This window comes from Lithobates pipiens, unplaced genomic scaffold (genome assembly GCF_037356315.1).
Source record: "Lithobates pipiens isolate NorthernLeopardFrog02 unplaced genomic scaffold, aLitPip1_a1.2 Scaffold_41, whole genome shotgun sequence".
NCBI lineage: Eukaryota > Metazoa > Chordata > Amphibia > Anura > Ranidae > Lithobates > Lithobates pipiens.
The window spans coordinates 7,532,115-7,553,397 of record NW_027507861.1 but is presented as its reverse complement, the minus strand read 5'-3'; the positions used below and the strand labels follow the sequence as shown (position 1 = coordinate 7,553,397).

The 21,283-nt window shown below is 47.4% G+C and overlaps 1 protein-coding gene across 1 annotated transcript in view; it reads right to left on the bottom strand.

Moving 5' to 3' along the window:
- Window positions 1-10,074: 10,074 nt before the first annotated feature.
- Window positions 10,075-21,283, bottom strand: part of LOC143956826 (olfactory receptor 51E1-like) — a 54,793-nt gene continuing 43,584 nt past the window's right edge. The window contains exon 2 of the mRNA XM_077467000.1: window positions 10,075-13,240. Within this exon, the coding sequence (XP_077323126.1) occupies window positions 12,256-13,240 (985 nt within the window). The 3' untranslated portion in view covers window positions 10,075-12,255. The remainder of the gene's footprint in view (window positions 13,241-21,283) is intronic.

Here is a 21,283-nt window from a genome sequence, read left to right as displayed (position 1 = left end):
GTCCTGGTTGTGACAGTCGGGGGGGGGGGGGGTCAGGAAAAGAGGAAGTCACTGTTACTGGCAATAATATAAACATCATAGGGAAATAATTTCCTATCACAGGAGCTGACACTCGGCCAAGAGCACACAGTGACAGATATAAGACATATCGCGCTCTCTTCCTCTACTTATAAAGCTATAAATGGAAAGTTTCATCTCCGATGTGCTAAACCGAGAGAGTCCTCCTAATTCCCTCATCTTTATAGAAGGGAATGACTTGTGTAAACAGGACTGGAAGGCGAGAGCTCTCAGCTCCGATCTGCACCGAACGTCCTCATCAGACAGGAACAGGACTCCCCGGAGCTCAGAGATTATGGCAGAAGATTATGTACTAGAGCTGAACTCCAGACAAACAGCTAAATACACAAATCACACATAGGAGCCTCCTAAAGAATATGGATTTCTGTCCATCCTGTCCTGACATTTACACAGCACTGTCACACAGTATCTCACACATCTTTTCCCTCCCCCAGAATTCTACTGGATAGTGAAAAGAGAATCAGCATAACATTGTTTATAAACAATGATCACACAGGTGATAGAGAGATACAAAGTAACATTGTTTATAAACAATGATCACACAGGTGATAGAGAGATACAAAGTAACATTGTTTATAAACAATGATCACACAGGTGATAGAGAGATACAAAGTAACATTGTATATAAACATTGATCAGATGAAAGATAGATTGATACAAAGTAGCATTGTTTATAAACATTGATCGGATATTAGATAGAGAGATACAAAGTAACATTGTTTATAAACATTGATCAGATGAAAGATAGAGAGAAACAAAGTAACATTATTTATAAACATTAGTCAGACGGGAGGTATAGAGATACAAAGTAACATTGTTTATAAGCATTGATAAAATAGAAGACCTGTGATCTCACCTTTGTCAATTATCTCCTCTCACCTATATTAGTTATTTCAGCACAGTCTCTCCTCTGTCCTGCTCTTCTCACCTGTGTCAGTTATCTCCTCTCACCTGTGTCAGTTATCTCCTCTCACCTGTGTCAGTTATCTCCTCTCACCTGTGTCAGTTATCTCCTCTCACCTGTGTCAGTTATCTCCTCTCACCTGTGTCAGTTATCTCCTCTCACCTGTGTCAGGTATCTCCTCTCCCCTGTGTCAGGTATCTCCTCTCACCTGTGCCAGGTATCTCCTCTCACCTGTGCCAGGTATCTCCTCTCACCTGTGCCAGGTATCCCCTCTCACCTGTGCCAGGTATCTCCTCTCACCTGTGTCAGGTATCTCCTCTCACCTGTGTCAGGTATCTCCTCTCACCTGTGTCAGATATCTTCCCTCACCTGTGTCAGTTATCTCCTCTCACCTGTGTCAGTTATCTCCCTCACCTGTGTCAGTTATCTCCTCTCACCTGTGTCAGGTATCTCCTCTCACCTGTGCCAGGTATCCCCTCTCACCTGTGCCAGGTATCTCCTCTCACCTGTGCCAGGTATCTCCTCTCACCTGTGTCAGGTATCTCCTCTCACCTGTGTCAGTTATCTCCTCTCACCTGTGTCAGGTATCTCCTCTCACCTGTGTCAGGTATTTCCTCTCACCTGTGTCAGTTATCTCCCCTCACCTGTGTCAGTTATCTCCTCTCACCTGTGTCAGTTATCTACTCTCACCTGTGTCAGTTATCTACTCTCACCTGTGTCAGTTATCTCCTCTCACCTGTGTCAGATATCTCCTCTCACCTGTGTCAGGTATCTCCTCTCACCTGTGTCAGTTATCTCCCCTCACCTGTGTCAGTTATCTCCTCTCACCTGTGTCAGTTATCTGCTCTCACCTGTGTCAGTTATCTTCTCTCACCTGTGTCAGGTATCTCCCATCACCTGTGTCAGGTATCTCCCATCACCTGTGTCAGGTATCTCCCCTCACCTATGTCAGGTATCTCCTCTCACCTGTGTCAGGTATCTCCTCTCACCTGTGTCAGTTATCTCCTCTCACCTGTGCCAGGCATCTCCTCTCACCTGTGTCAGTTATCTCCTCTCACCTGTGTCAGGTATCTCCCATCACCTTTGTCAGGTATCTCCTCTCACCTGTGTCAGGTATCTCCTCTCACCTGTGCTAGGTATATCCTCTCACCTGTGTCAGGTATTTCCTCTCACCTGTGTCAGTTATCTGCTCTCACCTGTGTCAGTTATCTTCTCTCACCTGTGTCAGTTATCTTCTCTCACCTGTGTCAGGTATCTCCCATCACCTGTGTCAGGTATCTCCCCTCACCTGTGTCAGTTATCTCCTCTCACCTGTGTCAGTTATCTGCTCTCACCTGTGTCAGTTATCTTCTCTCACCTGTGTCAGGTATCTCCCATCACCTGTGTCAGGTATCTCCCCTCACCTATGTCAGGTATCTCCTCTCACCTGTGTCAGGTATCTCCTCTCACCTGTGTCAGTTATCTCCTCTCACCTGTGCCAGGCATCTCCTCTCACCTGTGTCAGTTATCTCCTCTCACCTGTGTTAGGTATCTCCCATCACCTTTGTCAGGTATCTCCTCTCACCTGTGTCAGGTATCTCCTCTCACCTGTGCTAGGTATATCCTCTCACCTGTGTCAGGTATTTCCTCTCACCTGTGTCAGTTATCTGCTCTCACCTGTGTCAGTTATCTTCTCTCACCTGTGTCAGTTATCTCCCCTCACCTGTGTCAGGTATCTACCATCACCTGTGTCAGGTATCTCCCCTCACCTATGTCAGGTATCTCCTCTCACCTGTGTCAGGTATCTCCTCTCACCTGTGCCAGGCATCACCTCTCACCTGTGTCAGTTATCTCCTCTCACCTGTGTTAGGTATCTCCCATCACCTTTGTCAGGTATCTCCTCTCACCTGTGTCAGGTATCTTCTCTCACCTGTGCTAGGTATATCCTCTCACCTGTGTCAGGTATTTCCTCTCACCTGTGTCAGTTATCTGCTCTCACCTGTGTCAGTTATCTTCTCTCACCTGTGTCAGTTATCTCCTCTCACCTGTGTCAGGTATCTACCATCACCTGTGTCAGGTATCTCCCCTCACCTATGTCAGGTATCTCCTCTCACCTGTGTCAGGTATCTCCTCTCACCTGTGTCAGTTATCTCCTCTCACCTGTGCCAGGCATCTCCTCTCACCTGTGTCAGTTATCTCCTCTCACCTGTGTTAGGTATCTCCCATCACTTTTGTCAGGTATCTCCTCTCACCTGTGCTAGGTATATCCTCTCACCTGTGTCAGGTATTTCCTCTCACCTGTGTCAGTTATCTGCTCTCACCTGTGTCAGTTATCTTCTCTCACCTGTGTCAGGTATCTCCCATCACCTGTGTCAGGTATCTCCCCTCACCTATGTCAGGTATCTCCTCTCACCTATGTCAGGTATCTCCTCTCACCTGTGTCAGGTATCTCCTCTCACCTGTGTCAGGTATTTCCTCTCACCTGTGTCAGTTATCTCCTCTCACCTGTGTCAGTTATCTCCCATCACCTGTGTCAGGTATCTCCCCTCACCTGTGTCAGTTATCTCCCCTCATCTGTGTCAGTTATCTCCTCTCACCTGTGTCAGGTATCTCCTCTCACCTGAGTCAGTTATCTCCTCTCACCTGTGTCAGTTATCTCCCCTCACCTGTGTCAGTTATCTCCCCTCACCTGTGTCAGTTATCTCCCCTCATCTGTGTCAGTTATCTCCTCTCACCTGTGTCAGGTATCTCCTCTCACCTGAGTCAGTTATCTCCTCTCACCTGTGTCAGTTATCTCCCCTCACCTGTGTCAGTTATCTCCTCTCACCTGTGTCAGTTATCTGCTCTCACCTGTGTCAGTTATCTCCCCTCACCTGTGTCAGTTATCTCCTCTCATCTGTGCCAGGTATCTCCTCTCACCTGTGTCAGTTATCTTCTCTCACCTGTGTTAGGTATCTCCCATCACCTATGTCAGGTATCTCTTTCTCACCTGTGTCAGTTATCTCCTCTCATCTGTGCCAGGTATCTCCTCTCACCTGTGTCAGTTATCTCCTCTCACCTGTGTTAGGTATCTCCCATCACCTATGTCAGGTATCTCCTCTCACCTGTGTCAGGTATCTCCTCTCACCTGTGTCAGGTATTTCCTCTCACCTGTGTCAGTTATCTCCCCTCACCTGTGTCAGGTATCTCCTCTCACCTGTGTCAGTTATCTGCTCTCACCTGTGTCAGTTATCTGCTCTCACCTGTGTCAGTTATCTCCTCTCACCTGTGTCAGTTATCTCCCATCACCTGTGTCAGGTATCTCCTCTCACCTGTGTCAGTTATCTCCTCTCACCTGTGTCAGTTATCTCCCCTCCCCTGTGTCAGGTATCTCCCCTCACCCGTGTCAGTTATCTCCCCTCACCTGTGTCAGTTATCTCCCCTCCCCTGTGTCAGGTATCTCCCCTCACCCGTGTCAGTTATCTCCCCTCACCTGTGTCAGTTATCTCCTCTCACCTGTGTCAGTTATCTGCTCTCACCTGTGTCAGTTATCTGCTCTCACCTGTGTCAGTTATCTCCTCTCACCTGTGTCAGTTATCTCCCATCACCTGTGTCAGGTATCTCCTCTCACCTGTGTCAGTTATCTCCTCTCACCTGTGTCAGTTATCTCCCCTCCCCTGTGTCAGGTATCTCCCCTCACCCGTGTCAGTTATCTCCCCTCACCTGTGTCAGTTATCTCCCCTCACCTGTGTCAGTTATCTCCTCTCACCTGTGTCAGTTATCTCCCCTCACCTGTGTCAGTTATCTCCCCTCACCTGTGTCAGGTATCTCCCCTCACCTGTGTCAGTTATCTCCCCTCACCTGTGTCAGTTATCTCCCCTCACCTGTGTCAGTTATCTCCTCTCACCTGTGTCCGTTATCTCCCCTCACCTGTGTCAGGTATCTCGGTGTAGTCTCTCCTCTGTCTCTCTCTCTCTCCGATAGGTGTGGGATCTCCTCGGTGATGGATCATTTATAGGGAATGTTGGGATCCCGGAGGACTCTTCCAGTTGTTGTCCTCTTGGGGAGGGACGGGGACTCTCTGCCATATAATGTTGCCTTCATTATGAAGGTGGACATTCCCTGAAGACTCGGCTGTCCCCACAGACTCCACAATCACCAGCAGAGAAGACCTTCACCTCCTTTATATTATAATTGTGTCTAATGAATACTTTCTACTCAACAGTACAAAGATTTTCACAGTTTTTTTGGAGAAATTTCGAATCACTCAGAAGAACCTCGTCATCTGCCGGTCTCTGATTGGCTGAGTTATTATTAGAACTTCCATAGAAGGAAATGCTGATTTAGTGTCATGATTCAACAATCATTGCTCTTCTATTACTTGGAGAGAAATACGGGAACAAAGAGGAATATCACATCACATATTAGCACTTCTAGAGGAACAAGCTCAGATTTTTCATAACAGAAATAAAACCTGTGGGGGAACTCCGAGATAATAAATCCATCGGTCACGTGATGTCTTCTGGAATCTTCTTCAAGATCTGTGCAGTCATCCAGTGCGAGACTTCCTGTGATAAAGACCACCCACTGCGGCTCTCTCTCCTTGTGCATGGGACTGGTCTTGGCTCCACCTCTTCCTGTAGTTTTCCGTAGTGGGTGGAGCCCCCTGGGCCCCTCCCACAGCTCAGCTCTCTCTCTTTGTGCCAGGGGACTCGTCTTGTCTCCACCTGTAGTTTCCTTTATTGGGTGGAGCCTGCTGGACATTTATTGGGTGGAGCCTGTAGTTTCCTTTATTGGGTGGAGCCTGCTGGACCCCTCCCACAGCTCTACTCTCTCCTTGTGCAAGGGGACTGGTCTTGTCTCCGCCCCTCCTTTAGTTTTCTGTATTGGGTGGAGCCTGCTGGGACCCTCCCACAGCCTCTGCTCTCTCTCCTTATGCAGGGGAACTGGTATTGTCTCCACCCCCTATAGTTTTCTGTAGTGGGTGGAGCCTGCTTGCCCCCTCCCACAACACTGCTCTCTCTGCTTGTGCAGGGAGACCAGTCTTGTCTCTGCCCCTCCTGTTTTTTTATAGTGGGTGGAGCCTGCTGCCCCCTCCCACAGCTCTGCTGACTCTCCTTGTGCAGGGGGACTGGTCTTGTCTCCACCACCTCATGTAATGGGTGGAACCTGCTGGGCCCCTCCCACAGGTCTGCTCTCTCTCCTTGTGCAGGGTGACTGGCGTTGTCTCCGCCCCTCCTTTCATTTTCTGTAGTGGGTGGAGCCTGCTGGGCCCCTCCCACAGCTCCGCTCTCTCTCTTTGTGCAGGGTGACTGGCGTTGTCTCCGCCCCCTCCTTTCGTTTTCTGTAGTGGGTGGAGCCTGCTGGGCCCCTCCCACAGCTCTGCTCTCTCTCCTTGTGCAGGGTGACTGGTCTTGTCTCCACCCCTCCTTTAGTTGTCTGCAGTGGGTGGAGACTGCTGGGCCCCTCCCACAGCTCTGCTCACTCTCCTTGTGCAGGGTGATGGGTCTCGTCTCCGCCCCCTCTTTTAGTTGTGAGCAGTGGGTGGAGACTGCTGGGCTCCTCCCACAGCTCTGCTCTATATCCTTGTGCAGGGTGACTGTTTCTGCCTCCGCCCTCTCTTGTAAGTTTTTGTAGTGGGTGGAGCTTGAAGGACCGCTCCCACAGAACTGCTCTCTGTCCTTGTGCAGGTTGACCGGTCTTGTCTCCGCCCCCTCTTGTAATTTTCCACCTGTTGGGCCCCCTCCACGGCTCTGATCTCTGCATGGGCACGGTGATGATGTCACTTCTGCTTTTACAAAGTAACATTTATATCCTTTGTGGCTGGTGAGGAATGTATTTGCATGAAAGTTTTTGTTCAGCTTCAAAGAACACAGAACAAAACTGGATGCAGGAACACAAACAAGGGGCACATGGAAGGGTAGAACCACAAAGTAGGGGGGGTGATCAGCAATAAAGTGATTGGCCGGCCACCATACGCCTTGTGGTCATCACCACCCTGATAGTCACTGGTATGGAGATTCAATGCTTATAACTCAATCCAACTCCAAGGTGGGCTCAATTCACCTGAGAGGTCCACAGGAAAGTCCTCCACACTTCTGGGTTCCTCGGCATGCTGAATCGAGCTCCGTCCGTGGACTGTCCTTAACTTTCAGAAGAAGTCAGGCTTTGGAAATGGGCTTAGTGGCTTTTCAGAGGGCAGTATAGTAGCAGTTGGTGATCCTGCTGCATCCTGAATGTCTTATTTTTTAATACCAAGGGGGACTTGGTAGTAAAAAAAAATTAACTGCAACCGCAACCTGAGAGTCCTTTATAAAAAAAAATGTGATCACTTTGAATCTCGCAAAAAAAAACCGCACACAATCCCTCACAGTCGCGCTAGTCAAATGACAGCTCCCCGAGGCCTCATTGGCTATATCCAGGAAGGGGTAGAGATAGTGATGACATAATTGACCAAAATATGGCCATGGCCGTTATTAAGCAATGATGTAACACTCCGCTCCCTGTCCATTTGCTTGTGTAGCCCGGGAATCCTGGCCATGTAAGTTTATAGTCCGGGTGATGTCAGTGGCTGGTAAGGATGCAGAGGGTGCAAGCAGCTGCTGCTTCCTTAACAACCATCAACAGATGGGATACTTATTATATCATTGCCCAAATATGGCCAAGTGACGTCAGCGGTTAGTATGGACTTAATAGCTAAAATCAACCTCTGCTTCCTTAGCAACCATTGACAGATGAGGTAATGGTGACATCATTGACCAAATTTAGCCATGTGGTCATATTTAGGCAGTGATATATCCTACTGCATTCCCTGCCAGTTTGCTTATGTGGCCTTGCAAGTGAAGGGCCAAGTGACTTAGTATGGACACAGCAGCTGCAAGTACCCTCTGCTTCCTTAACAACCATTGACAGATGAGATAATGGTGATACCATTGCCTGAATATTCGCCATTTCCCGCCCATTTGCTTGTGGCCTTGTAAGTGAAGGGACCAAGTGACGCCAGTGGTTAGTATGGACATAATAGCTAAAAGCACCCTCTGCTTCCTTAGCAACCATTGACAGACAAGGTAGTGGTGATATCATTGTCCCAATATGGCCATGTGGTCATATTTAGGCAGTGATGTAACCCAGAAGTTTCTCAACTCAAGTCCTCAAGGCACCCCAACAGTTCAGGTTTTCAGGCTTTCCATTATTTTGCACAGGTGATTTGATCACTACCTTAGTAATTGCCACAGCTGTTTCATCCGAAGGAAATCCTGAAAACATGACCTGTTGGGGCGCCTTGAGGACTGGAGTAGAAAAACACTGATGTAACCTACTCCATTCCCTGCCTGTTTGCTTATGTGGCCTTGTAAGTGAAGGAGCCAAGTGACATCAGCTGGTTGGTATGGACACAGCAGCTGCAAGCACCCTCTGCTTACTTAGCGACCATTGACAGAAGAGATGATAGAGATATCATTGCCTGAATATAACAATGTGGTCATATTTAGGTGGTCATGTAACCTACTCCATTCACCGCCCATTTGCTTTTGTGGCCTTGTAAGTGAAGGAGCCTAGTGACATCAGCGGTTAGTATGGACACAGCAGCTGCAAGTACCCTCTGCTTCCTTAGCAACCATTCACAGACAAGATAGTAGTAATTTCATTGCCAGAATATGACAATGTGGTCATATTTAGGTGGTCATGTAACCTACTCCATTCACCGCCCATTTGCTTTTGTGGCCTTGTAAGTGAAGGAGCCAAGTGACATCAGTGGATTAGTATGGACACAGCAGCTGCAAGCACACTCTCCTTCCTTAGCAACCATTCACAGAAAACATAGTAGTAATTTCATTGCCAGAAAATGGCAATGTGGTCATATTTAGGCAGTGATGTAACCTGCTCCATTCCCCACCCATTTGCTTTTGTGGCCCTGTAAGTGAAGGGGCCAAGTGATGTCAGTGTTTAGTATGGACATAATAGCTATAACCACCCTCTGCTTCCTTAGCAACCATTGACAGATGAGATGATGGTGATATCATTGGCCAAATATAGCCATGCCGTCACATTTAGGCAGTGATATAACCTACTCCATTCCCTGCCTATTTGCTTATGTGGCCTTGAAAGTGAAGGAGCCAAGTGATATCAGCGGTTAGTATGGACACAGCAGCTGCAAGCACCCACTGCTTCCTTAGCAACCATTCACAGACAAGATAGTAGTAATTTCATTGCCAGAATATGACAATGTGGTCATATTTAGGCAGTGATGTAACCTGCTCCATTCCCCACTCATTTGCTTTTGTGGCCTTGTAAGTGAAGGAGCCAAGTGACATCAGCGGTTAGTATGGACACAGCAGTTGCAAGCATCCTCTGCTTCCTTAGCAACCATTCACAGACAAGATAGTAGTAATTTCATTGCCATAAAATGGCAATGTGGTCATATTTAGGCAGTGATGTAACCTGCTCCATTCCCCACCCATTTGCTTTTGTGGCCCTGTAAGTGAAGGGGCCAAGTGACGTCAGTGGTTAGTATGGACATAATAGCTATAACCACCCTCTGCTTCCTTAGCAACCATTGACAGATGAGATGATGGTGATATCATTGGCCAAATATAGCCATGCGGACACATTTAGGCAGTGATATAACCTACTCCATTCCCTGCCTATTTGCTTATGTGGCCTTGAAAGGAGCCAAGTGATATCAGCGGTTAGTATGGACACAGCAGCTGCAAGCACCCACTGCTTCCTTAGCAACCATTGACAACCGGATCCTGTCAAGTTCGTCTTTGCCAATTCGGCCTGAACTAATGTGCATTCCTATTGGACAGTTGTTACCAAAACATTTGTTCCCATTGGGAGTCTTCCCTTACCCCTTGCTCTGCTGGCAACTCCAACATTTTAGATTTCCCTTCACTTTCTGTTGACAAGGACCAATGAAGAGGGTGAATCTCCCCAGCAGGGACACAGACATCTATAAAAACCTCTTAATTTGTAGGTAGGAGATGATGGATCTGAAATGTTTTTGGTTCCCCAGGGTGAGGATACATCTGTATGGTGGAGAACAATGACTTTGGTTAGGCAGCTCTGTAACACAAAAGGGCCTCCAGTGAACAATAGAAAGGTATAAAGATAGGAGAGTCACACCAAAAGTCCAAATGCTTTATTTAATCACAGAAGTCCACAAATAACAAATTGACAAACGTGTTTCGGGGAATATTAGGTCCCCCCTCCCCCTTCATTCAGTCTCAAATAAGCTGGCTTGTTAATGAGGAACAAAACTGTATCTGAGCACCACAACCTGACAACACAATTTAATTTATTTCTAATATTCAACGCAAACTTCTCCATCCATCCATCTCTCCATGCTTTATTTGGTAGAGAAACAACCTCCCTAGCATTTCTAGCCATGGACATCTTGAGTTAGGGCAGATGATTCATGCAGCATTTACTTTCTGCAATCCACCTGCCCTTAGCTCAGGAATGCAAGCAGGAAGGTGTGCTTTTAAGCAGGTGAGGACAGAGTAGGTCCCCTTTTAATGGCTCCTCCTCTCTCTGGGAGAAGGTCGGGAGCTTCTATATAGGTGAGAGAGGAGAGGAGGTCAGTAGGCCCCAGGAAGAGAGAGAAACCGAGAGCTAGCAGACTGCTGTGCTCCTGTTCTCCCCCCTCCTAGGGGACAGCAGGGTGTCCCGGGGGATTCCCTCTCTGGATCCATGGGGAAGTTGAGGACACGCCACAGTACTTCTGAGTTGAGGTGAAACAGCTAGGACTTTGTCCGCTTCCTTGGTTCTCCTTTCACCACGGGAAGGAAGCTATGAAGATAATAGCTGGGAGAATGTTGGCTAACCACTCTTGTTGAGGCGGGGGGCGGACATCTTCCAGTTGGGCAGGGATTAACTACTTCCCTCACCTTGGGATCGGTTTTAGGGGTCCTGGACCCAACACTGTTGTGCTGCTAGTCAGTTTGATAAAGTAAAGGAACTCAACTTCGACCTCCATGTGAATCTGTCTATAAGCACAGCCAAATCCGGGTAGCATCTTAGAAGAGTGCCAGGGCCGTCTTTAATGCAGGGCAAAAGGGGGAAGCCACCCCAGGCCCAGTCATTGTTGTGGGGCCCAAAGCAGTTGAGCTGCCCCTTGACCCCACGCTGCCCGCAAACAGTTGATAAGTGGATTTGGCTATCACTCAGGAGGGGAGGGTGGAATTGAATGTTGGGGGTGCTGGTGATTGGTTGGGTGTTATGTCTGCAGCCTGTGTGGTGATTGGCCTGCCTGGTAAAGTAAACCTTGTCTGAGGATAGCATCTGTCAGTCTCGGGAACAGTCACACTGACCCCTCTCCCTCACCATGTCCGACAAACCGCAGACCATCGGCCCGCTGAGGAACCTCTTCACACCAGGGTTGCGGAATGGTGTGCCTGGTGTTCACCTGACATCCTCTGGACAATATCAAGGGATGGGGGTGGTATGAGGGAGGGGGGTTTTGTGTAATGATGGTGTAGTATGGGGTTTCTGTGTAATAATGAGGGTAGAATGGGGGAGGGGGTCCTGATTAATGATGGGGGTGGTATAGAGGGTCCTGCGTAATAATGGGGGTAGCATGTGGGAGGCGTCCTGTGTAATGATGGGGTAGAATGGAGGAGTGGGTCCTGTTTAATGATGGAGGTATTATGAGGGGGTCCTGTGTAATGATGGGGGTAGAATGGAGGAGGGGTCCTGTGTAATGATGGGGGTAGAATGGGGGAGGGGTCCTGTGTAATGATGGGGGTAGAATGGGGGCGGGGTCCTGTGTAATGATGGGGGTAGAATGGGGGAGGGGTCCTGTGTAATGATGGGGGTAGTATTAAGGGGTCCTGTATAATGATGGGGGTAGTATGGGGGAGGGGGTCGTGTATAATGATGGGGGTAGTATGGGGGGTTCCTGTGTAATGATGGGGTAGTATGGGGGAGTATGGGGAAGGGGTCCTGTATAATGATGGGTGTAGTATGAGGGGGTCCTGTATAATGATGGGGGTAGTGTGGGGGAGGGGGTCGTGTGTAATGATGGGGGTAGTGGGGGGGGGTCTTGTGTAATGATGGGGATAGTATGGGGGGTCCTGTGTAATGATGGGGATAGTATGGGGGGTCCTGTGTAATGATGGGGGTAGTATGGTTCCAACTGAAAAGCAGCTTTAACTGGTTTTGAGAGCCAATTTGATCTCCGCAGAGGGTCTTAGACGACCTCTGTCCGTAAAATTAGGAGGTAAAAAGCACTGGAATTGGACCTCTGATTGGCCGCAGTTCTACGACGTTCCCGATATTGTCTTGTGCTCATCCTGAGTCTTAAACCTCAACAAGTTTTACTTGGACTTTATTATTTTACTGACCAATTTGCTAAGCCTGTTTCGAATCTGCTTGGTTTTAATGCCATAAACTAAGGGGTTTATCACCGGGGGCAGTAGAAGGTAAACATTTCCAAAAAGGATATAAAGGTAGGGAGGCGAGGCATTCGGATACCGGTGCACCAAAGAAAGGCCGATGAGGGGGATGTAGTAGACGAGGACGGCACATATGTGGGCGGCGCAGGTACTAATGGCCTTCAGACTGGCCTCGGCCAGCAGACACACCGCCGTCTTTATGATCAGCAGGTACGAGATGGAGATGAAGAGAGAGTCCATGCCCATGGTATAGAGGATGATGAACAGGCCGTAGATGATGTTGACATTATAGTCAACGCAGGACAACGTCATGACTTCTTGGTGGAGGCAGTAAGAATGCTTCAGTGAATATTTCTGAAACAAGGTAAGCCTTTTAATAAGCAGCGGGAGAGGGGTCATCCCCGCTACCCCTCGTATTATTATGACCAAGGAGATCTTTGCGATGTTTCGGTTCGTTAAAGTGGAAGTATATCGAAGTGGGTGGCAAATGGCCACATATCGGTCTACAGCCATGGCCACCAGTATCCCAGAATCCAGAGCGGATAGGAAATGGATGAAGAACATCTGAGTCAGACACATGTTGAAAGTGATCTGCCGCCGGTTAAACCAGAAGATCCCCAACATCTGGGGCATGACTGTGGTGGCTATTAGGATTTCCACAACCGATAGCAGGAAAAGGAAGACGTACATGGGTTCATGAAGCTCCTGGTCCACCTTAATGATGTAGAGAATGGTGGAATTCCCCACGACAGCCATGACATACATTATGGCAACGAGAATCCCAAGCCATAAATTATAGCTATCCAAGTTGGGTATACCGCTGAGGGTGAATTCACTGACATTGCTGCATGACGTGATGTTGGCCTCTGCCATGTCTTTTAGACGGTCACCAGAGCTGCATCTTGTCCTGGAACAAGAGTGGAACACATTAGTCACATGATAGGACAATTCTGATCTTACCACCGTCTCCTTAGAGAAGATGTTTGACTTGGGATCAAACGAATACAATGTAATGGCCACAAAGCCATCGCTGTCTTACACACCTCCTTTCCGGCAATGCCCCCCACCCTGCTCCAAGGCCTACCACCTGCCTTCTTCTTTAATGAACAGCATTATAACAACCACTTCCTGTGACTCCAGGACCTCATTGACCCACCCCCTGGGAAAGCAGCATTAAGCCATCCTTGAGATTGAGTCGCTCCGTGTGTTGGATCTGGGACAGGATATTGCTGCACTAATTAACACTTTACTTTGCTTACTATCTTTCCCTTTGGTGGGAACCCAGTCAGGGTTCCAGGACATAGACTGATGGACTTGTGTAGCGCTGGCTCCTAACGAGCAGGCGCTATGGTTTTTTCAAAGTTAACCTTTCTGAAACCACAGTTGGGTTTTGGGGCTAATTTACTAAATTTATGGTTTCAGTACCAGTCTAGCACTGGGTTTCTCCTTGGCCGCAGGTGTCACCGTCATCCCTGGAAAGGGTAAGAACGCAGTCTAGCTGGGTGTATTGAATGCCACGTTTCTTTCAGAACCAGCCCAGTGGGAGTTTTCTCCTGCTGTGCATTCTGGGAGGTGGTATTTAAGGTACCGACATCACATGCTTCGGGGTTCCACTCCAGAGAATATTTTCTGTCTGTTTGGTTCTGGTCCTCCTCACCAGCCTCCATGGCCCTCCTGGCCTGGGGTGCGGAACCATGCATTTCCAAGTCTCGGGGTTGGCTAGCCCGAGGCAACGCAACTGCAGGGACAGGCCTGAATGGATCTCGGGGGCCTATTGATTCAAAGGTGGTCCGGTGCCGTCTCATCTAAGGGAGAGGCCCAGCAACTGGAGAAACCCCAGGGGGGGACTCTTCAGGATAAGGCCGTGCACAAGGCTGGCTTCTCTGAAGGAGCCTGGAGGCTCCGTTGAAGGACACTACATGGATCTTCACTCATACGGTATCTCCAGATTAGCTGAGAGATACTGATACCGTATGATAGCTCTTTAAATTTGTCTACGTCCTTCAGTTACTCAAGTCTGTGGCAGAGACTTTTCTCAAGTATTCTACGCTCAAGTTTGTGGCAGAGACTTTCCTTAACACCTTACCAGCTGCTAGGCCTAGTGAGAGGAGGTCTATCCGGGGGTTGTAAAATCCAGCTGTGAAACAGTCGCTATTCTCTGGATTTTTTCTATAAGAGCCTTTCTATTTTTTGCAGTTCAAAGTATCTGAACTTACTCCTCCCGTCTACCCTAACCTGTGAGACTCTGTTTCTGCTTCAAATAAATAACCCAAAAGAAGATTCAGTGTCAGTTTCCACAGTTCTTTGGGCCATCTACCACGGGAAACCCTAGATGCAAACAAGAAGGTAACGGTAAGCCCAATAAAACCAGCAGCTCCTTCGGGGGCCAGTGCTACACTTGTATAAGTGTACTAGGGACTTTGAGGACTCTCTCCAATTCAAATGGTATGACCACCTCAAGGAGCAAGGGCACCTGGAGGCACAAGCTAGAACTTTGTAAGAGGAGTGAAATGTATATGGAGAAGCTAACCCTAAAATTCCTCCCCAGCTTCCTTCTGGGACCTTCTTCCAGAGACAATATGATAAATATTTATACTGGATATTTGACTCTTCCTGCCCTACATTACAAAGGTGATAAACCACAGGGATATCCCGGACGAGCCCCCATATGTAACGCTCACCCCCTGGAGGAGCCACTAAAAATATGCCCAGGTCTGGAGCCCAGACATCAATTATTGTCTTAGTAGCCCTCTCCCAGGAGCAGCAGCCCCAGGAAAACTGGAACCCTCCCTGGAGAGGAAAAAACTCAGGAAAGGCCTCCTAAACATTTATCATCTCCCCAGTCACCTTCTGGGTACCTCTTTCCAGGGATTGCCTGAGGCATGATAAATATTCATACTGGATATTTGACTATTCCTGCCCTACATTACAGGTCCTTCTCAAAAAATTAGCATATTGTGATAAAGTTCATTATTTTCTGTAATGTACTGATAAACATTAGACTTTCATATATTTTAGATTCATTACACACAACTGAAGTAGTTCAAGCCTTTTCTTGTTTTAATATTGATGATTTTGGCATACAGCTCATGAAAACCCAAAATTCCTATCTCAAAAAATTAGCATATCATGAAAAGGTTCTCTAAACAAGCTATTAACCTAATCATCTGAATCAACTAATTAACTCTAAACACCTGCAAAAGATTCCTGAGGCTTTTAAAAACTCCCAGCCTGGTTCATTACTCAAAACCGCAATCATGGGTAAGACTGCCGACCTGACTGCTGTCCAGAAGGCCATCATTGACACCCTCAAGCAAGAGGGTAAGACACAGAAAGAAATTTCTGAACGAATAGGCTGTTCCCAGAGTGCTGTATCGAGGCACCTCAGTGGGAAGTCTGTGGGAAGGAAAAAGTGTGGCAGAAAACGCTGCACAATGAGAAGAGGTGACCGGACCCTGAAGAAGATTGTGGAGAAGGACCGATTCCAGACCTTGGAGGACCTGCGGAAGCAGTGGACTGAGTCTGGAGTAGAAACATCCAGAGACACCGTGAACAGGCGTGTGCAGGAAATGGGCTACAGGTGCCGCATTCCCCAGGTCAAGCCACTTTTGAACCAGAAACAGCGGCAGAAGCGCCTGACCTGGGCTACAGAGAAGCAGCACTGGACTGTTGCTCAGTGGTCCAAAGTACTTTTTTCGGATGAAAGCAAATTTTGCATGTCATTCGGAAATCAAGGTGCCAGAGTCTGGAGGAAGACTGGGGAGAGGGAAATGCCAAAATGCCTGAGGTCCAGTGTCAAGTACCCACAGTCAGTGATGGTCTGGGGTGCCATGTCAGCTGCTGGTGTTGGTCCTCTGTGTTTTATCAAGGGCAGGGTCAATGCAGCTAGCTATCAGGAGATTTTGGAGCACTTCATGCTTCCATCTGCTGAAAAGCTTTATGGAGATGAAGATTTCATTTTTCAGCACGACCTGGCACCTGCTCACAGTGCCAAAACCACTGGTAAATGGTTTACTGACCATGGTATTACTGTGCTCAATTGGCCTGCCAACTCTCCTGACCTGAACCCCATAGAGAATCTGTGGGATATTGGGAAGAGAAAGTTGAGAGACCCAACACTCTGGATGAGCTTAAGGCCGTTATCGAAGCATCCTGGGCCTCCATAACACCTCAGCAGTGCCACAGGCTGGTTGCCTCCATGCCACGCCGCATTGAAGCAGTCATTTCTGCAAAAGGATTCCCGACCAAGTATTGAGTGCATAACTGAACATAATTATTTGAAGGTTGACTTTTTTTGTATTAAAAACACTTTTCTTTTATTGGTCGGATGAAATATGCTAATTTTTTGAGATAGGAATTTGGGGTTTTCAGGAGCTGTATGCCAAAATCATCAATATTAAAACAAGAAAAGGCTTGAACTACTTCAGTTGTGTGTAATGAATCTAAAATATATGAAAGTCTAATGTTTATCAGTACATTACAGAAAATAATGAACTTTATCACAATATGCTAATTTTTTGAGAAGGACCTGTATATAGGCGATGGCAGCATATACCACAGGGATATTCTAGACGAGCCTCCACATGTAACACTCACCCCCTGGAGGGGCCACTGAGAATATGCCCAGGTCTGGAGCCCAGAATGCAATTCTTGTCTCAGTAGCCCTCTCCCAGGAGCAGCAGCCCCAGGAAAACTGGAACCTCCCCTGGAGAGGAAAGAACCGTCTGGAAAGGCTTCCCAAACATTTTTTTACCTCCCCAGTCACCTTCTGGGTGCCTCCTTCAAGGGATTGGTTGAAACACGACAAATATTCATGTAGTGGCAGCTCCTGAAGAGCACGTGCTATGCATTTTTCTAAAGTTAAAGTTGCCTAAACTGCAGTTTGGTTTGGGTATAATTGCCTAAATTGGAACTCAGCATCAGTCTGACTAGACCATGAGATGTTCAGCCTGGCCACAGAGGGCACTGTCTCTGGTGGCAGGTGTGGAACTATGGCTCTCTTTCGGAGTCAGGTCAGTGGGAGTGGCGCTCTCGCTGTGCTTTCTGGGAGAGGGTATTTAAGATGTGGACATCACGTGGTTCGGGGGTTCCGGTCCAGAATGATGTGCTGACTTCATGGTCCTGGTCCTCCTGACCAGCCCCCAGGAAGGCTATGGCCTGGGGTGCGGATCCACCCGACTTTAATGTCTCAGGGCTGGCTAGCCCGAGGCAAGGAAACTAAAGGAGGATTCTGAGGTGGTTGGGTGCCGTCCTCGGTTTGGGAGAGACCCATTGGACTTCAAGCATTCCAGGGGAGGACTCTTCAGAAGAAGACCACGTACGGGTTGGTTTTCTTAACAAGAGCCTGGAAGGGCTGAAGATACCGAGAGAATCCGGTCTTGTGGGTACTTTATACTGGAGCCCCCCCATTGTATTACAAATGTACTTTATACTGGAGCCCCCCCCCCATTGTATTATACATGTACTTTATACTGGAGCCCCCCCCCCCCATTGTATTACAAATGTACTTTATACTGAAGCCCCCCCCCCCATTGTATTATACATGTGCTTTATACTGGAGCCCCCCCCCATTGTATTATACATGTACTTTATACTGGAGCCCCCCCCATTGTAGTATACATGTACTTTATACTGGAGCCCCCCCCATTGTATTATACATGTACTTTATACTGGAGCCCCCCCATTGTATTACAAATGTACTTTATACTGGAGCCCCCCCCCCATTGTATTATACATGTGCTTTATACTGGAGCCCCCCCCCCCCATTGTATTATACATGTACTTTATACTGGAGCCCCCCCCATTGTAGTATACATGTACTTTATACTGGAGCCCCCCCCCCCATTGTATTATACATGTACTTTATACTGGAGCCCCCCCCATTGTATTATACATGTACTTTATACTGGTACCCCCCCCCATTGTATTATACATGTACTTTATACTGGAGCCCCCCCCCCATTGTATTATACATGTACTTTATACTGGAGCCCCCCCCCCCATTGTATTATACATGTACTTTATACTGGAGCCCCCCCCATTGTATTGTACATGTACTTTATACTGGAGCCCCCCCCATTGTATTGTACATGTACTTTATACTGGAGCCCCCCCATTGTATTATACAAGTACTTTATACTGGAGCCCCCCCCCATTGTATTATACATGTACTTTATACTGGAGCCCCCCCCCCATTGTATTATACATGTACTTTATACTGGAGCCCCCCCCCCCCCATTGTATTATACATGTACTTTATACTGGAGCCCCCCCCCCATTGTATTATACATGTACTTTATACTGGAGCCCCCCCCCCATTGTATTATACATGTACTTTATACTGGAGCCCCCCCCCATTGTATTGTACATGTACTTTATACTGGAGCCCCCCCCCCATTGTATTGTACATGTACTTTATACTGGAGCCCCCCCATTGTATTATACATGTACTTTATACTGGAGCCCCCCCCCATTGTATTGTACATGTACTTTATACTGGAGCCCCCCCCCCCATTGTATTGTACATGTACTTTATACTGGAGCCCCCCCCCATTGTATTATACATGAGCTTTATACTGGAGCCCCCCCCCCCATTGTATTATACATGTACTTTATACTGGACCCCCCCCCATTGTATTATACATGTACTTTATACTGGAGCCCCCCCCATTGTATTATACATGTACTTTATACTGAAGCCCCCCCCCATTGTATTATACATGTACTTTGTACTGGAGCCCCCCCTCCATTGTATTATACATGTACTTTATACTATAGCCCCCCCCCCATTGTATTATACATGTACTTTATACTGGAGCCCCCCCCCATTGTATTATACATTTACTTTATACTGGAGCCCCCCCATTGTATTATACATGTACTTTATACTGGAGCCCCCCCCCCATTGTATTATACATGTACTTTATACTGGAGCCCCCCCATTGTATTATACATGTACTTTATACTGGAGCCCCCCCCCATTGTATTATACATGTACTTTATACTGGAGCCCCCCCCCCCATTGTATTATACATGTACTTTATACTGGAGCCCCCCCATTCTATTATACATGTGCTTTATACTGGAGCCCCCCCCCATTCTATTATACATGTACTTTATACTGGAGCCCCCTCCCCCATTGTATTATACATGTGCTTTATACTGGAGCCCCCCCCCCCCCCCATTGTATTATACATGTGCTTTATACTGGAGCCCCCCCCCATTGTATTATACATGTACTTTATACTGGAGCCCCCCCCCCATTGTATTATACATGTACTTTATACTGGAGCCCCCCCCCATTGTATTATACATGTACTTTATACTGGAGCCCCCCCCCCCCCCATTGTATTATACATGTACTTTATACTGGAGCCCCCCCCCCATTGTATTATACATGTACTTTATACTGGAGCCCCCCCCCCATTGTATTATACATGTGCTTTATACTGGAGCCCCCCCCATTGTATTATACATGTGCTTTATACTGGAGCCCCCCCCATTGTATTATACATGTGCTTTATACTGGAGCCCCCCCCCCATTGTATTATACATGTACTTTATACTGGAGCCCCCCCATTGTATTATACATGTGCTTTATACTGGAGCCCCCCCCCCCCATTGTATTATACATGTACTTTATACTGGAGCCCCCCCCCCATTGTATTATACATGTGCTTTATACTGGAGCCCCCCCATTGAATTATACATGTACTTTATACTGGAGCCCCCCCCCCCATTGTATTATACATGTACTTTATACTGGAGCCCCCCCATTGTATTATACATGTACTTTATACTGGAGCCCCCCCCCCATTGTATTATACATGTACTTTATACTGGAGCCCCCCCCCATTGTATTATACATGTACTTTATACTGGAGCCCCCCCATTGTATTATACATGTACTTTATACTGGAGCCCCCCCCCCATTGTATTATACATGTACTTTATACTGGAGCCCCCCCCATTGTATTATACATGTACTTTATACTGGAGCCCCCCCATTGTATTATACATGTACTTTATACTGAAGCCCCCCCCATTGTATTATACATGTACTTTATACTGGAGCCCCCCCCATTGTATTATACATGTACTTTATACTGGAGCCCCCCCATTGTATTATACATGTGCTTTATACTGGAGCCCCCCCCCCATTGTATTATACATGTACTTTATACTGGAGCCCCCCCATTGTATTATACATGTGCTTTATACTGGAGCCCCCCCATTGTATTATACATGTACTTTATACTGGAGCCCCCCCCCCCATTGTATTATACATGTACTTTATACTGGAGCCCCCCCCCCCATTGTATTATACATGTGCTTTATACTGGAGCCCCCCCATTGTATTATACATGTACTTTATACTGGAGCCCCCCCCATTGTATTATACATGTACTTTATACTGGAGCCCCCCCCCATTGTATTATACATGCGCTTTATACTGGAGCCCCCCCATTGAATTATACATGTACTTTATACTGGAGCCCCCCCCATTGTATTATACATGTACTTTATACTGGAGCCCCCCCATTGTATTATACATGTACTTTATACTGGAGCCCCCCCCATTGTATTATACATGTGCTTTATACTGGAGCCCCCCCCCCATTGTATTATACATGTACTTTATACTGGAGCCCCCCCATTGTATTATACATGTGCTTTATACTGGAGCCCCCCCATTGTATTATACATGTACTTTATACTGGAGCCCCCCCCCCATTGTATTATACATGTACTTTATACTGGAGCCCCCCCCCATTGTATTATACATGTGCTTTATACTGGAGCCCCCCCATTGTATTATACATGTACTTTATACTGGAGCCCCCCCCATTGTATTATACATGTACTTTATACTGGAGCCCCCCCCCCCATTGTATTATACATGCGCTTTATACTGGAGCCCCCCCCATTGTATTATACATGTACTTTATAC